General features: G+C 38.6%; 1 protein-coding gene across 1 annotated transcript in view; it reads right to left on the bottom strand.

Annotated features, from left to right (window-relative positions):
- ATP8A1 (ATPase phospholipid transporting 8A1) overlaps nucleotides 1-26,798 on the bottom strand; it is a 211,479-nt gene that overhangs the window by 146,683 nt on the left and 37,998 nt on the right. The window contains exons 5-8 of the mRNA XM_081092781.1: nucleotides 26,128-26,173; nucleotides 12,735-12,775; nucleotides 6,619-6,692; nucleotides 928-997 (exon numbers count right to left, since the gene is read on the bottom strand). Of these exons, the coding sequence (XP_080948907.1) occupies nucleotides 928-997; nucleotides 6,619-6,692; nucleotides 12,735-12,775; nucleotides 26,128-26,173 (231 nt within the window). The remainder of the gene's footprint in view (nucleotides 1-927; nucleotides 998-6,618; nucleotides 6,693-12,734; nucleotides 12,776-26,127; nucleotides 26,174-26,798) is intronic.

Here is a 26,798-nt window from a genome sequence, read left to right as displayed (position 1 = left end):
GCTGTAATGTCACAGAGCAACGCACTGCTCACATACAATTACGTATAGTACATAAGACTTGGTAATGATGATGTTACTGGTTTATGTACTTACTATACTATCTTTTTTTATCACGATTTATAGTCTACTCTTTCTACTTACAAAAAAAGCATGCTATAAAACTGGATGTGTGTTAAGCTGGCAGCAGCCTCGGACACTCAGTGTGCGTGCTATAATCTCGTGTTGTTTTGTGCAGTGCCGTGCTGTACAGGTTTGCAGTGTACGAGCAATTGCCTACACCACACAGCCTAGGTGTGTGGTAGGCTAAACCAACTAGGTCTGCGTAAGTGCGCTCTATGAATGTCGCACACTGATGAAATCGCCGTAGGATGCATTTCTCAAAACCATCCCCGTCTTTCAAATGGTGTATAAATGGTGTATGACTGTACATTTTTTAAGACCCTTTTACAACTTTAAAGGTAAAAACCCTACAGTTGCTTTCTATTAGAGATGGTGTGAGAAGTAAACAAATCTAAACTATTCCCTGGGATGAGTGAGACAATTAGAACAGCAATGAAAATGGTCTTTTCAATAGAGTAAAGCTACATAATTTGGGTCAGGTGAATAGGCAAAAGGAATAAGCTAACACACATCCAAGCAATTAGAATTACTACTATTTTTATTATCATTAGAGTGTTGGCTATTACATAAAATATTAAAACTAGTATCTATACAAACAGGACCATATGTAATCAGGCAAGCAAACCCGAGTGTTCCATAATATATAATGATACCGATTTCTAAATCCTCTTCATAGGGGCTCAATGAGAAAACAGACACAATTGGACAATTGGACAGAATTACTTCAACTCGGGACAGTAAGAAGTAAAGCTACCGATTCCATGTAATCAAACAGCGACCATGATACAAACCTGTATTAGATCTTACCTGTCTAATTTTCAGGTTTGTTTCCCCATCTAAGTTGGATGTTTCAATGTAGCACATGGCCTGGGGCTCACTGTTGTTTAGAATTGAAAAGGAAAACGATTCAGTGGAAGAAGAAACGCATAACACTAACTTACTGACTGCTCAGACTCACTGAAGCCTTTCGTTCTAAGCAAAGCTTTAGCTGCCTAGTTTCTTGCCGGTTCCCACTCCTTAGTGCAAAATGCTGCGAGGCAGAACCCATGCATGACAACTCATGGATCAGCTTTTCAGCCAGAAGGATCCCAAAGCAATTTCCTGGCAACGATGAGTACAGTTCTTCAAGATAAAGTGAATGCTTAAATCTGTCACATTATACTTGGAGTGTTCATCCATACAGATACAACACAGACTGTATCTGAAACGTAAAGCCGTTTTACACTTAACTTTAGCTCAAAAAAATATCAAGTGAGATGCATGCTCACAGCCACATGTAAACTGGTTCAGGAAAGTGGTTGATTAGAAAATTCCAGATTGCTGCTTCTATAGACTGCATTTTCTACCCTTTTAGGAAAGATGAATAGAATCACAGAAACTGTAATACTTAAAATTTAAAACTACTTTTAAAATCCGTATGAACAGATTTTGCAGTGAAAGTAGCTTTCTGCTCCTATTCTATTTCTTAAAGTTGTTTTAGAGACTTTTGTGACAGTAAAAAAAAAACCCCACCTAAATAAAACTAAAACCAGCCAATTTGGCTTTATTGCTCTTTGACCTGACCTAGATGATCCTCCTGGGTGTCTTAGTGAAGTTTGGTGTTCACTGGCTGGTGGGAGGGCAGGTTCTCCAGCTTTTTTTTTTTTCCACAAGCACCGTGTCCTGAACCATCTATATCTTGCCCCTTCACATACTAACTTTCCTGGTGTAATAATTATAGACAGGTGATTTTGCTGTCCAAATGTATAAGCTGATTCTCAAATATAAGGTAAAGCATTCTGAAGTTAATCAGGCTTATTATCACTTGATTATATAAGCCCAATTAGCGAACATCACATAAGTAAATATGAAGGCAATCTCTAATGAGCATGTGTATTCAAAGTTGGGAAGAAATAAATTTATCAGTTACAATCACCTGGAATTTTCTAATCAACTTCTAATGTGTGTATGTGCAAAACAGACTATTCTGAGTTTCAAAAATGGGCATGTAGCTTAGTTTTGTGTCCTGAAGATTTGTGAAAATTATTAAACCATATGGTTATAAAATATTTTACAGATTGACTTTAAAATAACTTCGCATGTTCTCATGTTCTTCAATTTACTCTATGGGCTTTTTTATAATCCCATAAAAGCTGATACTGTCCCCCAACTGGAAAAATTTTCAATATTTAATTTTCATTCTATCAATTATTCAAAGTTGTTTTTTTTTATTACTGTCACAATAATAATGTGGCTCTGGCAATGGCTCTCAATTTGTAGTTTACTTATGTATATATTTGGAACAGAAATGGTTTATGAAATTATAAACCACATCTTCTGAAAATATATAAGCATGATGACAAACACATGCTAAATGAACAATACTGATTCTAGATTTGGGCAGTAAAAAAGGCATTAAAAAGTTTTACTTTACAGATCCAACACTATTCTCACATTAAAATGAGAATAACATTCTAATTTCATTTATGTACTTTTTTTTCAAAAAGCAACTTTTCTAGGACTTTACATGGCTAGGAGATTAGAAAGTTAAATGGCTGATTTCCACTTGAAATGGGGCAAATTAAATATGCATCCAATTCAGAACATATTAATCCCTTAAGACAGCTGTTACTGAAGCGGTTCTTAACAGTGCTACGAAAAGGCAGCAAGATATATCAGAGAAGAAATCATGCTAGACAATAAATATCTCAGCAAAGTGTGATGACATCCAACACACAGACTACAGACAGAGAAGCAAAGCAGGCTTTTTGATTAGCAAGTGGAAAAATGAAACAAGATGCAGATCACAATCAAGACACCAGCAGACAGTTGAAATTTACCACAGTAACGTGCACTTTCTCACTAGTCACAAATGGAATAAAAATTAATCCCGCAGCATGCGGTACAGAATGTACAACAGTGAGCTTTGTGCAGGGAGGGAATCCTCCATAAACCCTATCCAAGTCCAAATAACAGCCATGTGTGCTGAAGGGATTCTCTAGAACTTACAGAAAGTTTCAGATGTAAGACAAATGTGTACGATCTTAAACATTTCTCAATAACTTTGTTTCATGTAAAGGTTAACATTGTCCAAAATAACATCCTGGAGAGGCATTGAATTAAGCCTTAGTATTTAGGCATGTTGTTAAAAAAAAATGAATATATATGAAAGATGCACAGGAAATGAAAATCTAGCTTTATTGGCATGCCTCAAAGGAGCTCAATCTGCCTACTTAAGGGATGAACATCAGCCGACATTGCTTTCAACAAGGCCTTTAAAACATCTGTGAAATGTCCATCACCAAGAAGTAGAAAAAAGTCTGTGTTTTATAGGAGGAGACACAGAACTCAATCATCGTTGGGTGTAACTGTTCTCTGGTGTAGGGCGAGGATCCGCATGCACACATCCTGTAGGACTCAGCGCTCTAACCTTGAGGACAGGCTGATGAGATCTGCTGGGAGATGTTCCCCATTGGTCACTTTCACTATTTCCCCTACTGCCACCTACAGGTCCCAGTTTAAAATAATTAAAATGGAGGGGGAAAAAATAACAGAGAAAACAAACAAACAAATGGACAAAGGAGACAGAAAGTTTGAAATTATTATAGAAAATAACACATGTTAATAAAATGTCTAATGCCAATTTTTTCAAAACTTATTTTGATCAGGTCTAAAGGTACAAGAAAACATGGACTATTTAAGGATTAATTATTTGCTTTTAAGCTCAATTTTTAATTTTTAATGTGAAAATTTCTGATTATTAAACATTTAATCATAACTATATCATATCCAATAAAAAGATATTTCTATACATAGAGCTATTTTATCTGAAAGATTTTCCTTTCTCTAATTCCCCACTCTCATGCCAATCTACTCTGTGTCCACTCCTAGCCGAGAAGAAAGGAAATGATGTGGAAATTACTTTTTAGGAAACTACTTTTGAAAAACAGAGTATACTATACTAGCTCTTCTTCTATACAGACACTAAAAAAAAACTTTAAAATTTTCTGATTCCAAAACATTTTCAAAGTTATTACATAAATATCTTATCAACTTTAATGCAGAACTGCAAAGACATGGATTTTAGGATGTTAGAAGGCATAATTGCAGCCTTTTGAGTTATTTAATAATTAATAAAGTGTGGGTAATGCATTATTTTGGAGGGTAATCCTTTGAACCTGGGAGGAAAATCTCAAAAGTATGAAGGAGACATGCCCAGAACCTGTTTGGATTTAAATTAATCGTCTGAGCTATTTTACTCCATTTTAAACTTTCTAAACTCATGCATCTATTTGTTATATGATAAAATTTCAGTTTCTTTATTTCAAAATGAAAATCAATGAAACTACTTTCAAACATGCTCATGCTTTAATTTCAAACTACCTCAAAGAAGATATATTACTAGTAATTAATAATTTAAAAATATTTAGAAATTAAATTATGTACTGTTGTTTATTGCTAGTGCAGGGGAAAATCACCATGTACTTATTTTGATAGCAGACAGTATGGTATAATGAAGATATTAGACTAGGAATTAAGTAGTGTAACAGTGATCTTGTCATTAGCTAAAGTTAAATGGCTATAAACAAGATAAAGCCAAAATTCCTCTTTCTGTTAACTCTAATGTAGGCTCAAAAGAGCCAAGTAATTAAAAAACCCTTTTGAAAAAAAGAATGAAAAAACAGGCAGGTGGTATTTTGTCACTTGGACAGAAATAGCAGGCAATCTTTTTAAAAGTACTAATTTTTGGAGGAAGTTAATCACTGCGGATGCTATATTAAGATATAGGGAATGATTTTGATTTGCCAATATTGATAGCCACCAGTAAATGTTTTTAATGTTTAGAAAATAAAATGCTCTGAAGTTTAAGAAATTCAAGTACAGAGCATTATGGGAATTTCTGGGATTAGACAGGGGCAGATGAAAAATATTTTGACATTTTTTAACTTAGAGCTAAGTATAAAACTAGGGCAGTATAATCAGTTATCTTCATATTTTTGAGCATACAAAATTTAAACACTGTAATTAATAGTTCAGCGTATATTATTGTCTCTATGATAATGTCTCTATGATAAGTTTAATCAGAAAAACATCAATACATAAATTGATGAAATGTTTTACTGTCACTTTGAACTTAATTATATAAACACGACATTCAGATGGTCAGTCATCTATTACTTTTCTCAAACTTTTATTTGGCATATCATTCTGTAGGTCAGACATGCTGAAAGCTTACTGAAATGCTATCAATTTAAACGAAAAGGACAATTGAGGAATATGAGAGTTTGATTAAGTAATTCATATTCCTCAGTTAAAAAGATATGAAATTGAGGCCTGAGCGATTGTTTCGTTCAAAATCACCAAGCCGAGACACGTGGCTTTCTGCCTCCTAAGCAGAGCTCTCGTTAGCACCTGAGGCCCTACAGTACCTGAGACAAAGGCAATAGACTCCCCGTTAAACTCATTCCCACACTGCCCTGTGTGGGCCATTCCCTCTACTCCAGTTTTAGAAACCTACCCTAATCAAACAATAAGTAAAGGAAACTATAAACAGAAAGGTTGATTTAAAAACCTTATAATTTCAAAACCTATAAAGAAATGGCACAGAGCTCCCAATTAAAAAATATGAAAATATACTTCAACTACTTATAGACTTACTTCTATAAATATCTTACTTGCTCATTTAAATGTCACTAATTTGTCATATATCCAATCACTTTCAATAATGACCTGATTAAACAGATTTTGAAAAAAGGACACTGTCCATATTTATATGTGGATTTTACAAATAAAACTGTCCAAGGAAATGATGATAAACAACCTCTAAAAGATTTAAAACATTATTTTCTTACTTTATGCTAGGACTAGTTTTATAGTTTTTAAACCTAAAACCATTTGAAAGTCACATTCTTTAAAGGGTAACAGTGCCATATGTTCTGAATACTAATTCATGACTATCTTAAATATGAGTGAAACAAAAATCATCTAAATTCAGTAATGGAAAGAATTTTTAGAAAATGATCAAAACATTGTATTTTTTCTTGGAAGAGTATGGCATTTCAAAAGATATGATGACAAAAAAAGAAATCATCCATTTTCTTGTACCAATGCACCATAAAGATCAAGTCACTTTGGAGAGATATACAAATGCATCATAAAGGAATTCGTCATGAACAAGGATTGCAAGATAAAATCAGTACAACCCAATCCAAGTATTATATAAAATAAATGACAGGAAATCAGACAAGAGTCAGCAGTCCACATGAAAAGGATCTGGACATATCCAGAGGAAGAGGAGACTCTTAGCCATAATTATAAGTCAGGTGCCTATCATTTATTTTATACAGCAAACATGAAAGAGTCACTTAAGTCCAATCAAATTTGTAATGCTTAATTCAGAATCATTAGAGAGGTTTAAAATTCTTCGTTTATTCCTTATTTCCTTGGAGAAATCACAAGGTCAATGCAGGGTAGAGAAACCATCCTCTACACTGTTTGAGCATCAGTAGGTATCTCTACCTTGATGAGAGAAGTACAGTGTCAGCAGGTATATACTCTTTGCCTTTTATTATAACTATATCTCCAACATTTACCTGAAAGAAAACTGGGAATTGGTTAATTTATCTGCATTGAAAGATAGATACAAACATACAACCCATTGTATTTAAACATAAAACACAGTAAAAATAGTTACTGGCAAACAAAAACCACTTATCTCCAAAATGGCAAAAAATTATCTCCCAGTGAGGCCAAGGATAGGGAATTCCTTAAAAAAAGGAATGCCATATCTTTATCAGGTATATACCATCTGAATAAAATAAATCTATCCATTTTATCAATTTAATTGACATCTCAACTTCTCACATTCTGTCACTATGACATAAAAATAAAAAGGAGGAATTTACCAAATGAAATCTTTACCTTGTTTAAGGAAATCTCAATACAACTAGAAAAGCTATTAAATTACGTAGTATCGATATATTACATGCATATTATAAATATACATTACCCATATAATCATTATTCCTTATGATGACCTTATGAAATAGTATTAGTTACAATTCCCAATTTAGGGAGGAAGAAAATGGGTCTTACGTTCTAAGTTATTTGCCAAAAATCACAGTGAGATGAGCTTAGACTGAAATCTACATCTGACTGCCTACAAAGCCTTATTGTGCACAACTAAATATAGTGACACTATCACTGTATTTTAAATTTTAATCTCTTTCTCATTTTACTACTGTTAGCATTTTTGTGAGTACGGACTGAAGACAAGTTAAAGATATACTACATCAGACACTGTTAGAAGCAATTTAAGTGATAGGCTTGTCACAGAGCTTCTGGCAAACAATACAACTCCAACTCCATTACACTGATGACTACTCCCATTAGAGCATGAACGTTGCCCTCTCTTTGTAGCCAAATGAACCTAAAAATAAGTTTTAATTTTTAATCAAGAGAAGAAAATCTTTTTTATTACTATGGCCCCCCTTTTTTAGTTAAAGCCTTTTGTTCTTTCCCCTCCCTACTTTTCCTTGAACCCTGAAATAACACTTTGCTACAGAAAAGGAGAGAATGGTATTCTCAGGGGAATAACAAATGAGAAATTGTTACAGGGACAGCCCACTCTGGCTACTTTATGTTCTGGGGGAGGAACAGGTCAGGAAAGTTGTGTGCTGGTTATTCAGGTAGGGAAGCTCTGGACGCTTTGATCAAAAGAGATGTGTTAGAGCCAGACCGGCATGGCTCAGTGGTTGAGCATAGATCTATGAACCAGGAGTTCGCAGTCCAATTCCTGGTCAGGGCACTGGGCTGTGGGCTCAATCCCCAGTGTGGGGCGTGCAGAAGGCAGCCGATCAATGATTCTCTCTCATCATTGATGTTTCTATCTTATTCTCTCTCTCCCTTTCTCCCTAAAACCAATAAAAATATATTAAAAACGCACACACACACACAAGAGATGTATTAGAGTTGATAGCAAATCATCTGAAATCGACAAATTGCCAGGGACCTTGAAATCCAAAACCCCTCCCTAAAAAAAGGGGAAAACTGGGAAAATAAAAATCAGCTAGTATAGGTGTAAAGTAGTCCCTAAAGTAATGTATGGTGGTAATACACTGATAGCTCCCACTGAAAGCAAGTTAAAGAAATGTAAGTTCTCTGTGCCAAGGCACTTAGATAGAATGCTACCCAGGCTAGCACTTAATTGTTCTGTAATCGCTATCTGTGGGCTCACGTTCACTCTCAAATTGGACTACATTCTTCAAAAATCAGGATCACATTTATCTACACTACAGTGTTAGAGTCTAACAGACTTAAGAAAATTTATAATTGGCTGCACTGCTTTCTAACACTTGTATCCATTGCAAGACAACAAAAGGCTTGTGGGCATGACACTGAAGAAGAAAAGAAAATATTAGCACGTTATATGGCATATTGTCGTTACCTCAGTGGCCTGGGAAAAACAAGGGCTCGCTGAGTGCTAAGGCAGCTCTCAGGAAAGCTGGGAACGGCCTTCCTCCTAAGGGTGCCTAGGGTTTCGATCACTTTCTCGAACACAGGCAAGCACCTCTTTTTCTTTTAGGTTCTGAGCTCCTAATGTGGCATTAGCCCTCCCAGCCTGGTGTGTGCATAAGAGGAACAGACAGAGAAGGTCAAGATGCCCAAAATTCTTTGACCACAAGTTCTCATTGGGGGAATATCATGACAAAGCAGTTTTAATCCCCAAAACACTGCAGTTACAAAAATATGTAGGGCTTTAGGCCAGAACCTTGAGCCTTTTCAAGTCACTGACATTAGTATCACAATGGAGGATTATGTAAAAGTGTAACCTTATCAAACTAAAATAGACTGTTTTAAAATCTGTCCTTGTCTAATTGTAGGCTTCAGCATATTTGTTTCTACTAGGGAATTTTGGAGATATAAATTCTGAATCCAAAGTAATACATTTTATGGTGGAAACTTCATGCATTAAAGCAGCTTTATAGAGTGACTTGCACACATGCCTACAGCCGACCCCTCGGTGCTTCTCTACAAAGCCAGAAGGATGAGTTTGACCCTATGATTCCACCTGTAACTGTGAAAAGTCTCAACTGCAGATTGGTCTTTGAAGAACTGGTCTTTGAAGAACTGGTCTTTGTGGTAAAGACAATGAAGATGGCTGTTCACATTTCAAGAGTGGCAATGCAATGCCTTGAATAGGGCTTTGAAATTGCAATACTCAAAGAAAAACCAAGATACTGGCAACTTAACTTTGAGAAAAGGCTTCAGGCCAGTAACTGGGGAGATGACTGAAGTCTGCCCATCTGTGAATGACTGGGATGTGTGCTGGACAAACTTGTAGGTCCTTTGAGAACCATTAAAAGCAACCACAGTAGCCACACCTTTAGGACGTCAGAGAAAGCAAGAACCCTGAATGAAAGCCCATTTGCACTAAGGTCTATTATATTACCTTGGCATGTGAATCTGACTCTCGGGTTTGGTTTACTGATTTTATTTTTAATTGCACAAAATATGACATAAGGTAAAGAAAAGCCTTGCCCCACAATCTGGCCAACCCAACAAGCAGCAAGCCTGCTTTCCTGCCTGTCCACTTAGTGTCCTATAAACCCTTTTTACAAAGCCAGCCTCTTTGTGTACATATATTGCTCTGTTCTTTTCATCTATGATTATATTTTATGACACAGAAACCCTCACTTCTTGCTTGCTGCTGTGAGCTCACTACTTGGCACACTCAGTAAATATCTGTTGAATGAATGGTATAAAATTTTTTTATAGCATTTGAGATGATAGCTTTTACTTGTCACAAAATATACCAGAGTGGAGGATGTCATATACTTTGTTTATAAAGTTCCCTATTGTTGGGTATCCACATATTCTAATTTTTCACTATTATAAATAATGCTACAATAAACATTTTTACATATATAGGTTATCCCTTACTTTGTGATTATTTTCTTGGGATAAATTCCCAGAATCCTTTTTTTATGATTCTCAATATGAAGAGCCAAACTGCTAATCCACAATAACATGTGAATGAAATACTTCATAAAATTAAAAATTAAAAACTCATGAAGTACATGAGTTTGTTTTCATTTATTGGATAGCAAATGAGACTTCAATATTGTTTAAATTTGCAACTTTTATTATTAGATTGAATATTACACTGAGTCAGGTTGTACTTCTTACTTATTGTCAACTTTTATTTCCTATTTATATAACAACTAGAGACCCAGAGCATGAAATTCGTGCACTGGGCGGGGGTGGGGGGGTGGGGGGCGGAGGGGGCTTGGCCTAGCCTGCACCCTCTTGCAGTCTGGGACCCCTTGGGGGAATGTCTGCCTGCCGGCTTAGGCCTGATCTCCGGGGGAGTAAGGCCTAAGCCAGCAGTCAGACAACCCTCTCGCAATTCAGGATCCCTTGCTTCTTACCACCCTCCTGGTGGCTCCTTACTGCTTGGCTTGCTGCTCCTTAGCACTGCTGCGGAGGCGGGAGAGGCTCCCACCACTGCCTCTGCACTCCCCAGCTGTAAGTCCGGCTTCTGGCTGAGTGGCTCTCCCCCTGTAGGAGCACACTGACCACCAGGGGGCAGCTCCTGCATTGAGCATCTGCCCCCTGGTGGTCAGTGCACATCACAGTGACTGGTCGTTCTGGTAATTCCACTGTAATGGTTGCTTAGGCTTTTATTATATAGACTAGAGGCCTGGTGCATGAAATTCATGGGGGGGGGGGGGAGAAATCCCTCAGCCCAGCATGCACCCTCTCCAATCTGGGACCCTCAGGGGATGTCTCACTGCTGGCTCTACTCTATTCATCAATGTCTATTTTTGCAACATATCTACATGATTTTAATAACTTTTGCTTTCCATTTTATAATTAGTCCTTCCGCATCCATCTTCATTTTTCCAAAATATTTTTTCTATTTTCTCAATTGTTTACTTTTTGAAATTAAGATGAAAAACTTAGTCAGCTCTTTAGGAAGAGAACAATTACTCTGGGATTATATTATATGAATACTTTGAAACAACTGCTATTTTTAGCTTTTCTAGGAATATGACAAATTTGTACATTTATGTGAATCTTAAATACCTAAAATTTTGATGTTTTCTTTACCAAGGTCATATATATTTTAAGTTTATTTGTAAGTATCTCACATGCCATTGGGAATGAGAACTTTTCCCCCCACTATATTTTCAATCTTGTTATTGTCAACAAAAGAATGCTGTTAGTTTTTGAAAACATATCGTGAATTCATCATTGAACCAACTTTTACTAATTCTAATTAAGTATCTAATTCTAATTATTGAGTAACATCAGTTCATTTTGGCTAGATGACTTTTGGCAACACTCTAAGTTCTACCCCTGCTCTGCATCTCAAAGTGGGATGTCAAGTACGGCACAGATCTCCAAGAGAACTGGAAATGCTATCATTATGGGTAATTTTGGGCTGGTAATTTAATTTTTTCCTATAAAAAATTGAGAAAGTAAGAGTTTCAGTAATCCAGGTAGATTAGCACAATCTTGAAATGATTATTAGGAAAATAAGATATTTTAACAGGTTAATGTTAAGACTGAAGTAGTAGATGGTTATCTCCTACTTGACAACTGTTTCTTTTCTGAATAAGCACTCTAGGTGAGAAGGTAAGAAACTGATCTATCAATTTGTTAGGACATGCATTTATGTTAACTACACTATATGAAGGAAATATATTTATAATAAAATTCAATTTATCATACTTGATAATATCCTATCTGTCTTCTCTCTAAACAGTTAAGATCCACAAATGCCAGACAAAAGCATAAAAGGCACTCTTTTGAAACAGTATTTTGAACTTTTGGTGGCTTTTTTTTTATATTGCTTTTCTGAAAAAGAGTGACTATTGCAGAAATAAGAAAAGCATAATCAAGGTATTTTCCTCTTTGTTACTTTTATGTTTGACCAAAGCGAGAGTGGTAAGTTTCCAAATACCTAGCAAGGGAGAGGCCAATCCCTATTTTAGCCACAAATTTAGTAACAAAAATGCAATTAATTCAGAGGGAATCCTGTTCTGGGAAGGGATATGAGTTAACTGTGAACATCACCAGGTAGAATCAGGGGCATGTCCTTTAGCCTACTGGGACACACTGACGTGCCAATACACTGGCTGTGGGTCACATCTCTGCTGCCCTGGCAATCTCCCCTTGAGAGAGTGGCCTCAACTCCAAAAGTCTCCTACCAAGTGCAAAGGCTATTCATCTATGGGTGACTAGAGGTTAAATGTTCTTCTAGAACTAAGGGAGAACTAACAACAATTGCTTTCCTTTTAAAATTGACGTCTGAATAGCATATGAACACTTGGACAACACTTGCTAAATTATGTCTTAACTCACTAATGACCATATTAGAGGTTGTGTGAGTAAATTAACCATAAAAGAAATAAAAAGGTCTAAATACTACTTTTCAAGAAAATAGTCTTTCTAGCACATGGCAGAAATATTAAATGAATGTGACTAACTGAAGACTCCATGTATGCTTACATCATCAATTATTAGACAGCTTTCACATCAGTGGAATTCTTGAGATCTGTATATATTAGACATAAATTACATCTACTATTATGCATTTCTCCTGGAACAAAGTAAGAATCAATGCATACCTTTTCCCAGTGTACAATTTCCCAGGCACCATTTCTCAACACTGGAAAGAAAAAAAAATGTCACATTTTAAAGAACAGTTTTACTACTAATCAAAACCTATTTCTGATGAAATGCCCATTTTAAACAAATAGCTTCAAATAAATTAACCAGGAGCCACTTTGACAGGTTTAAAATTATGACAGCAAGGAAATGTAAAATAATATAAAGAATTAGAAACAACCAATGTACATTTTAGAGCCCACAATAACCATTACTAATAGAGGGGAATATCACTGGTGTTGCTGAGGGCTTTCTCCAGGATCTAGAGCAGTGGTTCTCAACCTTCTGGCCCTTTAAATACAGTTCCTCATGTTGTGACCCAACCATAAAATTATTTTCGTTGCTACTTCATAACTGTAATGTTGCTACTGTTATGAATCGTAATGTAAATATCTGATATGCAGGATGGTCTTAGGCGACCCCTGTGAAAGGGTCATTCGACCGCCAAAGGGGTCGCGACCCACAGGTTGAGAACCGCTGATCTAGTGAAATTACAGTGCTCGGTTGGAGGAGAAAGCCACAAAAATGACGTAAAAAAGTGCCTGACACGCTTAAAGCTTGTCAGAAGCCATAACAGCAGATATATACCTACTTAATGGTCACCGCCCTATCACCGTGTTCATGGCTTCCTGCTGCTCTATACCCAACCTGGCTCCCTTCTTTAGGGTACCTGTCACCTGGCTCAAGTCTGTGAGATCTTTTGTTAATGGAGGTGTGACTCGTGATGAAATGTACAGATCTTCAGAGTTCTGTTCAGTGAGCCTTGAAAACTAAACACCCGTGAATCCACTACTCGGGACAAGAAACAGAACTCCAGAAAGATCTTGTGCCCCTGTACAAACCACCCCTCCATCCCCAGAAGCAACTATAGTCACTGAAGATTAGTCTTGTATCTCATACACACTAAATCACACAATAAGTATGCATTTTCGTATCGAGCTTTCAATCAACATATCTAAGATTCTGTTTAAAAGATGTTTTTTTCTCCCATTAAACTAACAGGGCACTATGGTGGGTAGATTTCCAGACTCTGTATTTACTCCATTGATCAATTTGCATATCTTCACACCAATACACACCATCTTGATTACTGTAACTTATGGTAAGTCTTCGAAGAGGTAGTATAAGTCTTCCCACTTTGTTCTTTTTTTCAATATTGTTTTGGATATTTAAGTTCTTTGCATTTCCATATAAATTATAGAACCAAATAGTCAATTCTTAAAAAACACACAAAACCTCTCAGGATTTTGATTTGGGGCTCAAGTCTTTTAACTCAAGGATAAGCTGTATCTTTGATTTTATTTCCGCCTTCATTAATTTCTCTCAAATATGTTTTTGTAGTTTTCAGTGTAGGAGGGTCTTTCATTAGACTTACTTCCTGATATTTGATAAGTTTTTTCTTATATTGTAAATGATATTTTTTATTCAATTTTTCAACTGGTCACTGATAGTATATAGAAGTGCATTAAACTTTTGTACATTGACCTTGTCATCCCAAAACTTTGTTAAATTCACTTATTAGTTCCAGTGGGGTTTCTTTCTTGTTGTTTTGTTGTTCTTTTGTGGCAATACTTGCTAAGCAACTTAATTTCTGTTTGTTAACAATGCTGTATTATGATTTTTGGCAGTTTTATTATGCTCTTAATTCCTGTTCACTGTTCATCTCTTTATTTTTAAACCTTTTTTGCTACTATAGGGGGGTGGAAAACTTGAAAATTGAGAATAGTTTTACTACTAAAAATATGTTGGTTTCATGACCTTAGCATTTCAAATTCTGCCAATTTTTTTTGATCTCCACTATCACCAACACCAGCACCCCTATTTTAAGCAACCATCATCTCTCAACTGGAGTTCTGCATAAGCCACACCGCTAGTTTCCTGCATTTATTCTTAATCTCTTTGAAACTTAGTTTCTCTTATAATGACTATATATAATGATTTTACATATGAGTAATAATTATGTATTATGATGTATCCATATGTATCCATGTATGTGTATCCATATGTCCTTACCCACAAACATACATAAAAAGATTATTCACCTCTTGCTCAAAACTCTTCTTCAACTGGCTCCTGTTGGCTCTTACAATAAGTTCAAACATCGACAAGGCCTCAGTTGAAGCAGGTCCTGCCTACTCTCCATCACCACCTCCTACCACGCCCTCTGCCCTCTCCCAAGCTCATGCTCTTTCCTGCTTAAAGTCCTTTGCACATGTTTCAATGACTGGAGCACTCTTCCTTTTCCTCCTCACCTAGATAATGTCTACGTATTTTCCAGATTTCAGCTTTAACATCACTTTATCAGGGGAAAATTTTTGGACACCCACTTCTTCGCCATTACCCCCAAGTATAAATGAACTCCCTGCACTTTTCCTTTAAAGCACTTACCAGTTTTACCACACATTTAGTTGAGAGAGCATGAATATAAAGACTGTCTCTTCTGTAAGGTCTGTGACAACGGGAACCTTCTCTATTCTGTCTCTGCGGTATCCCCAGTGTTCAGTAAGGTGCTCAGTAAATACTTGCTGGATGACAAGCTGGATCCACTGATGTTCTTATGTGTTCAGGACCACATCAAGCCATCATAACAGTCACATGGATTTATTAAAGACACAACCCTGCTCCCTGCTAAATCTAAGATTAAAAACAACATTTACATGATGTTTTAAAACACCCAGCTAAATAGGAAAATCCTTTGGCAGTTAAGCACAGGGTTAACATATACTCCAGAAATTCAGTTCCTAAGTATTTATCCAAGAGAACTGAAAACATGTGTTTGCACAAAAACTTGTACAGAAATGTTTAGTGTAGTGTTACTTATAAACGAAAAGGTGGAAACAACCCAACTAATGAACGAATAAACAAAATGTGGGATAGCTATACAATGGAATATTATTCAGCCATAAAAATGAATAAAGTGCTGAAACACACAACATGAATGAATTTTAAAGTTATACTAAGTGAAGGAAGTCAGACACAGAAAGGACACACCTGTATGATTCCATTTATAAAAAATGTCCAGAATGCACAAATCCATATAGACAGAATGCAGGTTAGTGGGTGTCAGGGACTCGTGGAAGGGGAATGGGGATTGACTGCTTACATGTATGGGTTCCTTTTTGTTGTTGATGAAAATATTCTGGAATTAGATAGTGGTGGTGGGCACATAAGCTTGTGAGTACACTAAAAACAACGGTATACTTGAAAATAATAAATCTTATGATATGTGATTACAATAAAAAGCAGCTACATAAAATGATGTCAATGAACTATTTAAACGTTTGCTTAAAATAGACTTGTCAGTTTTATAAGTTACTGAAATAATTCCAGTGTGAACATTTGGAAATGGTTACGTAACCATCAGATACACTAGCATGAGTGTCCTCTGATGTCAGCTCAGGGCCACTCCTCCCAGCTCTGTAATCTAAACTGGCCCTCCCTGCAATACTGCCACTTGGCAGGTCACATCCCAAAATATCCCTGAACCACTCTCCTGGGCTCCATGAACAGACAGAAGTGTCACAACAGGCTTTCCCTACGCAGCAGACCACGCTCCACTAAGAAGGAGGGAAACCAGTGGCACTTTCACGGAACCTCCGAAAACAAACCTCTAAACCTGCTTCACTTCCCCATCTTCCGAGGCTGCTCATTTTCTCTCAATCTTCCGTCATTTCTTTCTGCACATTCGAGCCTCTAACCTCCTTCCCCTAACTACAGATACTTGCTACTCAACATCTGGTGCAGGGACCTGCAGGCATCCGTATCTCCTGGAGGCTTCCTAGACCTGAGGGCATATTTTTTCTCACCCCACCACCCATTTCTCTTGTTCTTGAAATACAAACCCCCCAACACAGAAATAAAGAGAGAAGTGCATAGCTTGTTCAAACTTGAGGCTAATGCCATCTTAGGATGCAGAGAATAATACAGATCGGGTGAAGTTAAAAATCAGCTCACAACATATAACAGCTTTCTGTACAAATCCAGGCTTGAGTACTGGCCAAAGACAAAAGTCAATCACATAATTCATGGTTGTATTTACTCCGGAACTGGTGCCTAAACATCCAACTGTAGAACAATGAAAATAAACAGTGTCCCGTCTATTATGCTGGTGAACGGAAATAGCAGCCTGGTTATTTTTAATCACTGACCTCCTCTGGCCCAGCTCAACCCGGTTAAGAGGAAGTGTTACAGGACAGCGAGAAGGTAAGAAAATTTCAGGGCAGGAGAAATAGGGAAACTGAGACAAGAAAATTAAACAAGGCCAAGTGGTTTGGATAGTTCCGCAGCTGGCCTGTAAATAACAAGCCATTATCTTCCCCGACCAAGGACACATGAGAACACATGTCTCTCCAAAGGCAGCAGAGAGGAGGGAGGGAGGGGAAGGAAGAGTGCAGTCTTATCTCATCCCACAGAAAACCCAGCAGCCTCGGGGCCTGGCTGGTGCTTCTCACAATTCTGGGGGTGCCACGGCAAAGTTAAGGGGCGGGGGGGGGGGGAAGGGAGGAAAGCTTGAAAATTAATCTGTACCAAGATATTTGGCAGAGGAATTTTAAAATCTATAGACAGAAAAGTGTACATAAGGCAGAGAACCCCTCACTCCACTCACTCTTTGGATTAGCCGAGAGAGCCCATCAGCGCATTATGCCAGATGATAGATTTGCTTGCCTTGCTTCTTTAATAAATTTGCATGTTTTACTTTCTTAATAAATTAGCTTTATTGTTTGGGGTGGGAGGGAGAAATAGAATAGTGGGACTAGCTATTAGTTATAAGAAATATTAATCATGCTCTGTTAACTGAGATTGTTTTGTTCTGATTAAAGAAGGCATATCTGACCAGGCTGGGAACTGTACACTCCAAGACTTGGGAGTTAACCTTGAAATGTGGCCCATTCTCCTTATCTGAGAACTGCCTATCATCTTGGAAAGGTGAACATCCTTGTTGCCTGGGAGATATAACCACCCAGAGCGCCCACTCTTTGCAACCCCCCGCCCAAATTGCCTGTAATCTTTGTCCTTCTACCCAATATAAACAGATGGCTTAAGCGGGGGGAGAGGGAGAACAGATTTTTGTGGGAATGGTTCTCTCCCATGTTGCCAACAATATTGGAAAACAAAATGCTCATATACAATTCAACCTTGTCTCTGCTTCATTGCTCAAGTAGTGACGGAAGCCCAACCCATTCACTGTCCAGTTTCATTATCACAACACGGTCATCTGGAGTCGCTCATTTGAATTCATTCACACAAGCATGACGAGGATTGAAGTGTGGACGGCCCTCTCCCTCTGACTCAGGGGACGTCCAATAACACCTCTCCGGTGTCTGTGAGAGGTGCCTGTAACAGAAGCAGGTAATGATGCAAGCGGGGTCCCTTGCTGAGCGTTTAGCCTTTTAGGGCCAAAAGTATACTGACTTTACGCCTCCAGAGTTCAAGAAGGTGAGCCCTGGAGGAGATGATTCGTGACACCTGGTGAAGGAGAGCGAGCGCAAGCTGTGCAAGATCAGAACGGCCTGTCTTACGGGATTTTAACAGCACATTTTAAATGCAAACCTCCGCCACCTTCCCGCAGCCCCAGCCAGACGCACCTGCTATAGTTTCCACACATCTAATTAGTCTGGCAGTATGCAAAGGAGAGCTCAGACTCTAAACAAATACCTTAAATATAACCTGTTTTTACTTTAGCAGGATTCTACTTAACAGCTTTGTCATCATGGGGTTCTTTTGAAATGAAAACATTCTGTTGAAGTTGGTTGGGAATTCCCTAATCAAAGGCTCTGCAGAAATTGCCTGTCTCTCAGGACTCAGTCACACACGCAAAAGTAGAGATGCTCACTTAGAGTCTAAGACCGGCTTTGGGGAAATCAAAACGGTCTACCACCGGGGCCACTACTGAAGGTCACTGGGACGCCACTCCTGGCCAATCAAGCCACTTTTAAAATATATTTTATTGATTTTTTACAGAGAGGAAGGGAGAGGGAGAGGGATAGAGAATTGGAAACATCAATGAGAGAGAAACATCGATCAGCTGCCTCCTGCACCCCTCGTACTGGGGATGTGCCCACAACCAAGGTACATGCCCTTGACCAGAATCGAACCTGGGACCCTTCAGTCCGCAGGCCGACGCTCTATCCACTGAGCCAAACCAGTTAGGGCTCAAGCCACTTCTTGAAGTGGGTTACAAGAGGCAAGATATCTTAAAGGACAATGGCACTACCAGTGTCACAGAGGACAGAGAAAACACAGGAAAGGGAGTGTGGTTGAGTCCTATCTGGGAGTAAGTCCTGAAGAGGAACTTGAGTGCATCAAGAAGAGGCAGCTGAGACCACAGTTTTTTTTTGTTTTGTTTTGTTTTGTTTTTTAATATATTTTATTGATTTTTTACAGAGAGAAAGGGAGAGAGATAGAGAGTTAGAAACATCGATGAGAGAGAAACATCGATCAGCTGCCTCCTGCACATCTCCTACTGGGGATATGCCCACAACCCAGGTACATGCCCTTGACCGGAATCGAACCTGGGACCTTTCAGTCCGCAGGCCGACGCTCCATCCACTGAGCCAAACCGGTTTCGGCAGAGACCACAGTTTTGAGTAAAGACGGAAAACCAGCACGTCCATATTAAAGCATCAGCTCATTCGCCACGCAGACCCTTACTTCCAAAGGCCATTTTAAGGCAAAGACCTCACTGAGGCACATCTGACATTGCACTCAAGTCTCCTGCATAAACTTGCCTGTAAAGGTCCAAGTGAACAAGGACCTGCTTGGAGTCGACAGACACAAAAGACAAAGGGAACGTCCCAAATTCCCTTCTCGTCCACATTCTACATATAGGTATTCAGTTAGTTGACACTACTTCTATCGATTCACTTACAAACCTTTTAACAGTGGTCCTCGCCAAGCGAGGCCGACACAAACTCTAGGGTGAGTCCCAGCAAACTGATGGAGAAGCGGTGAGCTGATGTGATCAGAGCGCAAAGGTGAGCAATCCCCCTTTCTTAAGATGTTCTCTCTCCATCCTGCTCACAGCATCAAGAATCACTCACCCTTTCCTTTATTTCACTGAGAAATTTCGTGAAAGAAAAACCTCCTTCCTCGGCCTCCCCAGTCACCCATTCCCCCATACCCCACGTCGGGCTTCAGCTTTCATAGCAGCACATTGCTCTCCAGTTAAGAACTGGAACGCCAGCGATGAAATGTCACTTCTGAAATGCTGAATCTAGTGAGAGTTGTGGTCCTGGTCCTCTTCCAATTCAGCATTTGGCCACATCCAACTGGATCTACCCACTGTGTATTTCCCTTTGGCTTCTCATCATCACTGTCCTAGTCCCCCCTCCCTAATTACATAGCTTTCACATTCTTCTTTCAAAAGTACAAGTGGGAACCTAGCCATACCTTCAGTAGTTCTCTCCAAATTCTCCACCTGGTTTTCAAAAGCCTTCCCATCCCTGTCCATGACTCCTTGACACATATCCGAAGCTCTGGCCAAAACCGAATATTTGCTCTTCCCTAAATATTGCTCACACCTTCTCACTTCCGTCTGGATCACCCACTGCTACCACCCGATAGGTTTGCTTACTGAAATCCCACTTGTCCTTCAAGAACCTCACAAATGATTTTTCTGAACCCCCACTTCTCTCATCTGGCCCTTATTCGTTTCCCTATCTTGCATTCAATATGAGTGAGCATCTTACTAGTATCTTCCCTACCAGATCACAATATCCCATAGGGCAAAAACCAAGACTGGTTTGTGGGGTTTTTTTAAATTTTTTTTTAAAAAAATATATTTTATTGATTTTTTACAGAGAGGAAGGGAGAGGGATAGAGAGTTAGAAACATCGATGAGAGAGAAACATCGATCAGCTGCCTCCTGCACACTCCCCACTGGGGATGTGCCCGCAACTAAGGTACATGCCCTTGACTGGAATCGAACCCAGGACCCTTGAGTCCACAGGCTCTATCCACTGAGCCAAACCGGTCAGGCCAAGACTGGTTTCTGTCTGCATTTCCTGCACTGGGTCTTACACAAGGTAGTTGTTCAGTAAAGACTTAATGAAGTGAAATAACGAATGTCCTAACTTTGAATCACACATGTTTTTCTTCTCTCACTTTAACTATATCTTTAAATTTCCTCAATGGGTTTTGCTCCTCTGTGTGCAACTTTTATTTATAGGACAAATGAAAAACAATCTGGAGTTATATTTTCCTCACAGATAAGTACCTCCTCTCTATCCACAGCTATTGTGGACAATATCTAACCAGTTCAATTGAAATAATCCTAAGATCTCTGTAATAATTTGAAAATATTAATCTTATAGGTGTCTGAAATTATTTAGGCCGTATATGTGCTCGGCTTTTAAGCCCAATTTTTAACATCATGGAAACAAATACTTTTTAAGAACTATTCACAATTAAGTTGATGTACATATGGCAGAGTGTTTGTTCAGGACCACTGGATAAATAGATGTGGAGATACCTCCAGGGAGGCAAAAAGGCACTCGCTTTTTCCAGAAGCCGGGAAGTGCTATTTTAAGGCCCTTCGAATTAATACCCTGGCTCCTTTGTACAACACTGGACTGACCAGGAACCAGACAGATTCAGCCCTGTTTGTAGGTCATTTCAGGCTTACAACCTAAAACATATTCAACTCACACCAACCCAACACCCTTCTCACTAAGGACATTAAAGGTGAATTGGTTTCCAAGGGGAGATAAGCAACCATGGGCCCTGCGGGGAAGTAGCCTTATTAGTGGCCATCAGCCACCACCGACTTAATTCCACTTGTGAAAAGGCTGGAAAGAGGTGGAAAGGAGACCCATTATTTTTTGCTATGTGCCTAGTTGAAAAGAATTTCATGTTGTCTTTTCCCCAATTAAAATGAAACAGAAAAGTTGCTTTATTAAATAAAGACCTATTCTATTCTAATGCCTAACGTCAAACTATAACAAGGTGTTAATCTAATTGTAGGAAGGATGGCCCTCACTAACCACAGCATCTGAGCAGATGGTCCATGTGCTGGCAGATGTCACAGCCGTAGCTCTCACGCATTCTCACCTGTAGAATGCATGCACACCATCCTTCAGGGAGTATACCCAAACCTGGCATTTTACAAAAGCAAATCTATTCCATCAGGAGGCATTTTTAATTCTCCCAAATATCTTTCTTCCCCTGCACCTGAACCCCATCCTTTCCCAGGCTTCCTTATTGTCGTTGTATGTGAAACTGTCGTTCCACCCGAAATACTGGCATGCCAGCCGGAGCAGCATTTCATAAAAAAAACAGAAGCACGTTTTTAAAATTTAAAAAGAGAATGAGCTCAACCACACACAATAAATTCATCCGGGGAGTGGCTTCAATTTACCTGTCACATGAATCATTAGGAATTTGTTATTTACGAATTCCTGCAGAGCAAAATTTGGCAGAACAACCCAGTTTAGGGAAAGCCGTGAGAGACTGCCTCAGTGTGTGTTGGACACACGGAAGAGGGTATGTCAGAGACCGTGAGTTCAAATATCAAGGGAAGAAGTCAGAGAAAATGAAGGTAGGTTTAGATGCAAGGAGACCTGGGGCATTCTGAATATGGCAGTGCTCTGGTCTCCGGATAACAGAACGGATGAGTGGACACAGTAAGGTGTCCACAGGAGGCGAAGCAGGTGAAATGATGATGTAATGACTTCAACAGAGAGGGTGAGGAGGTGACGAGAACTTCTGCCACGCTAGTATTTTATCAGTGCCTGCGAAGTGGTGTTATGGAAACACATCATGCTCACACCTCAGATAATGAATTTTCAAGAAGGCTCCTCTCATGCCTAGGTTCTTCCTTCTCAAGCATCTGTCGGGAGAATGGTTCATTCACCGGTTCATTTGCTATGCAAACACATACACCACCAGCTAAGGACATGCCCCTTCGTGGTAAACACGAAGATGAGTAGGAAGGTAGACTTGCCTTTGCAGTGCTGCCACCTGGTACAGCTACAGCAGCACACAACCAAAGGACAGGAGCAAAGAAAGGTGGTCACAAATCATGGGGAGGAGGGGACCACACAACTCAAGACTCACTCATATTCCCCGGACTTCTGAGCATCAATGTTCTCTGCCCTCCCTCAACAGCTATGTCCTCAGAGAACAATATAACATTTTGAATTTTCTAGCTCAATGAACCAACTATAAAACTCCAGGAGAAGAAATGGCTTGTTTTCAAAAGCGTTGATAATAGGCTAAAATGTAAAGTTTATAAAGTCCTGAGTTGAGTACAAAATATGCTCCCTGATTGAGTGCATTGATTGGTGAAAATGTGGCATCAGACATGTACTAGGCTACAGTTAAATGATTAGTAATGTTGGAAATCACATTAGGAGTTTATATTTCTGAAGTTGTTAGGGAATGACAGAAAAAAGTCACTCTAGTGCCTCAATGCAAAATAAGGAGAGAAAATATTGATTTCTCTAAGAACAGAGAAGGATTACTATTGGAATCTGAAGGAAAGGTATCTTCTTACACATTACACGGTCTTGGTAAACATTTAGAAATTGAAATTTTAAGCTCAATACTTCAAATATTTGTCAAAAATTAATTATCTGTCAAAAATACTCCCTTCCCACTCCTACACCCACTACTGACTCAATTCGGCAAAGCAAATTCAATTTCATTCTGGTCTAATGACAACAGATGGCTTTCATATTAAGCAATTTGAGTTATGTGATAGCAAACAGTGTCCTCTACAAGCAATTCTCTTATCTCCTATCAACCTCAAAATAAAAAAGATAACCGGTACTTAAATTAGACAATGCAGGGAGAAAAACAGGAAAGATCTCTTAGAAAACAATGTCAAGTATCAAGTATCCCATAGTGTCTTATATATGGGATTACCAAATATTTCGCTAAAATGGTGTTTATAGCTGTGAAGCCCAAATATTTTATTTTTGATATGAGTTTTATATACACTTATGTTAGAAGCCTTCCTTCTCACTTACCTATTCCTTTTTTTTTTCTAAATCCTCACCCAAGGATATTTTTTTATTGATTTTAGAGAGATGAAGAGATGAGGGAGGGAGGGAGGGAGAGAGGGAGAGAAAGAGGAAGAGGGAGAGGGAGGGAGAGAGGGGGAGAGAGAGAGAGAGACATTGATCAGTTGCCTCCTGTATATGCCCCGACCAGGGACTGAACCTGAAACCTTTTAGGGTACAGGATGGCCCTCCAACAGACTGAGCCACCCGGCCAGGGATCACTTGCTTACTCTTCGTTTTTAGCTATAGAAGCTGATCGTGTTAATCCAGGGTGATCTGACAAACCAAGAATGATAAACAAGAAAGAATATTTTCTCTGAAGAATAGAAAAAAGGGAGTACTTTTGGAAGTATGTAAGTACCTAGAAAATCATAGATCATTTCAGTTCAAGGTGTGGTGCCTAAAATAATCACACCCATGACAGCTACTCTTTGACTGTACAATGACTTCTTGGGCCAATGCTTGGAAAGAAATAACTGCCCATCCTCAATGATCGGAACTCTCTGCTGCGAGATCCAGTGTGTATTGAAAAAATAATTACATATTATTAGTTCAAAATCTGTTACTGAACATTCTGAGCAACATGGCAACAAATGCAAAAAGTGCATGCTGCCAAGTACCTGAAACAGTTGAGTTTATCCCTTTCAATTCCGTGGCTTTCACTCTCCCCACCTTCCTGGAGTAACTTTATTCCCAGACTTCTAAAAGCCTCCTACCCCAATGTGTTCTGCTCCCCACCTTTCATCTGCATGTTCATCCTGTCGATTTTTTGTCTGTAGACCTTCAACAGCTAGTCAGTATGCGTAAGGAAGGACATTTGGAATCCCCTGGCTTGGCATTCGAGGCCCTATCATAACTGACCCTGGTCTACATTTTCATCTTGTTAGCTTCCCTTTGAGATGCCTCTCCTTCTTCACCTGATACTGTAATGATGGTTCAACAAAGCAATCCAACAGCCTCCTTCATCTCTGTTTAGGATAACCTCTCCTCCTGTTTTCCCACTCAGCCCACTCGTAATGGTTTCCCCATGTCCTCTGCTCATCCAATGTTTCCCCAAAATTTAAGATGTAGCTCAAGTTACCCCATAATTTTCTCTCCTTTAATTATATAGCAGTTGACATAGAAACCATTATTTGCCACAAAAATTTAGAGAGACATTGAGATCATATAATCCATCCAAGTCCTTCATTTTGCACACAAAATCACCTTTTACTAGTACTTTGTGCTTTTATATAATTCCCATCTTACATTTTTTTCTTATGTCCCATAGGAAATAACAGAACATAAATATTTTGTTAACCTGTTGGGTGACAAATAAATGTGACTTCATCAAATGTATCAAAAACCAGCAGGTAATCCCCTTGGTGGAAGGTGGTAAGACAAGAAGGGCATTTTGACGGGGTCCCATGAAAATCACAGCAATATAAAAATACTGTTTTTAATTATCAGCTCATTTTGGCAGACATGTCTCATCTTCAACACATCAGGGGACTTCAGAGAGAGACAAGACTCTTGGATGGGACAAGCCCCTGGATGGAACTCTATGTCTGTTTTGCATGTTCCTGAGTATTTCTTAAAAATCTGACAACAGTTTCTTTGCTTCTGTTGAAGGTCATTTTGCTTTGGACTGCATCAAAACGAGACCCACACAACAGAAGAGCCATGCCAAAACGTCATGCACTTCCAAGTAGCTGGCTTGGATTTAATAACTTTATTTCTGGAGCACATATTGTTTCCATGTATAGTATAATCAAAGTGCTCTCAATATGCCTTTTGCCCAAACAATATAATATCTTATTATTTTCTATAAATCTTCTATAATAATAAAAGCATAATATGCTAATTAGACAGGACGTCCTTCCAAATGACCTCCCGGACTAAGCCGCGGCAGGCGGGGGCCCAGGCAGAGGCGGCTGCCGCAGCAGGGGCCATGCCCCTTGCACGAATTTTGTGCATCGGGCCTCTAGTTTCTAAATAATTATAGAATAATTGTTTTATATAATAATATCTTTTCTAGAATAATATCTATAAGTAAAAAACAAAATAAAAACATTTTGCAGCATTTAATACTGTCAAAACCATTGCAGATTTTACAGACAGTACTTTCAAGCACATTGCTATGAGGTAATTAAACATATTAAAGATGTTACCTTTCAAAAGTATTACCACTGTAAGTCATCTATTGCGAATTTAAGTGTCATGCTAATAAATGCTACACAGCAAGAATCTACCCTGGAACAAAAACGTAAGAGATATTCAGTGTTTTCAACTGAGTTACATTTAACTGAAGTGATTATTTATATTAGTATGAGTGTATTTGACAGATATAAGAAATAAATTGTAAAATTCCTACCTTGTGTCTGTTTCTTGTTCACAGCATTATCAGCTTTATGTCGTTTCTAAAATTTAAAGCAAAAATAAAAACTGTGAAAAAATGAGCAAGATAAATAAAACAAAATAGCACCTACAACAAGAGATTTCTTGTCATAAATATGCTGCGGCTGTGATGATGGGAAGAACCAGAGGGTAATCAGGAATTTTAAAACTGAAAGCAATCCACAGTCCTTCCCCAGGAGTACAGGTGTATGGTCCTCAGAAGATCTGACATTAGCATGCAGGTAAGATTCAAATGTTAACGTACTAGCAGAGTTTGCCCTCAAAGGCTGACTTAGTCATTTGCTTCAATAACTCACTTACAAAAGATTGCCCAAGAGAATGATCTATAATAACTACCATTGAATAACGGTACTGAAGTATTTTCAACTTATAAAATCCATTATCTGATTAAGCTGACACCTCCTCTATAATTTAATGATGTGCTGATGTCTGTCAGTGACTACAAAACAAGTGCATCTTCCACTGGCACAAAGCCTCTTCCATCTACTGCTCCCCAAGAGCCATTTCCCCCCAAAATCTCAAGACACTGAATGCATGATCCTGTTCTCCTTTCTCGCAAAAGCATTAGGACAAAAAATAAATAAACAGGTGAGTTAGTCTATGTCTAGGTGGGTGAGTTTGAAGAGT

The sequence above is a fragment of the Myotis nattereri genome (genome assembly GCF_964212035.1).
Source record: "Myotis nattereri genome assembly, chromosome: 1".
Classification (NCBI taxonomy): Eukaryota; Metazoa; Chordata; class Mammalia; order Chiroptera; family Vespertilionidae; genus Myotis; species Myotis nattereri.
Note: the sequence above shows the minus strand (reverse complement) of the source record. Positions and strands in the feature narration are given on the sequence as shown.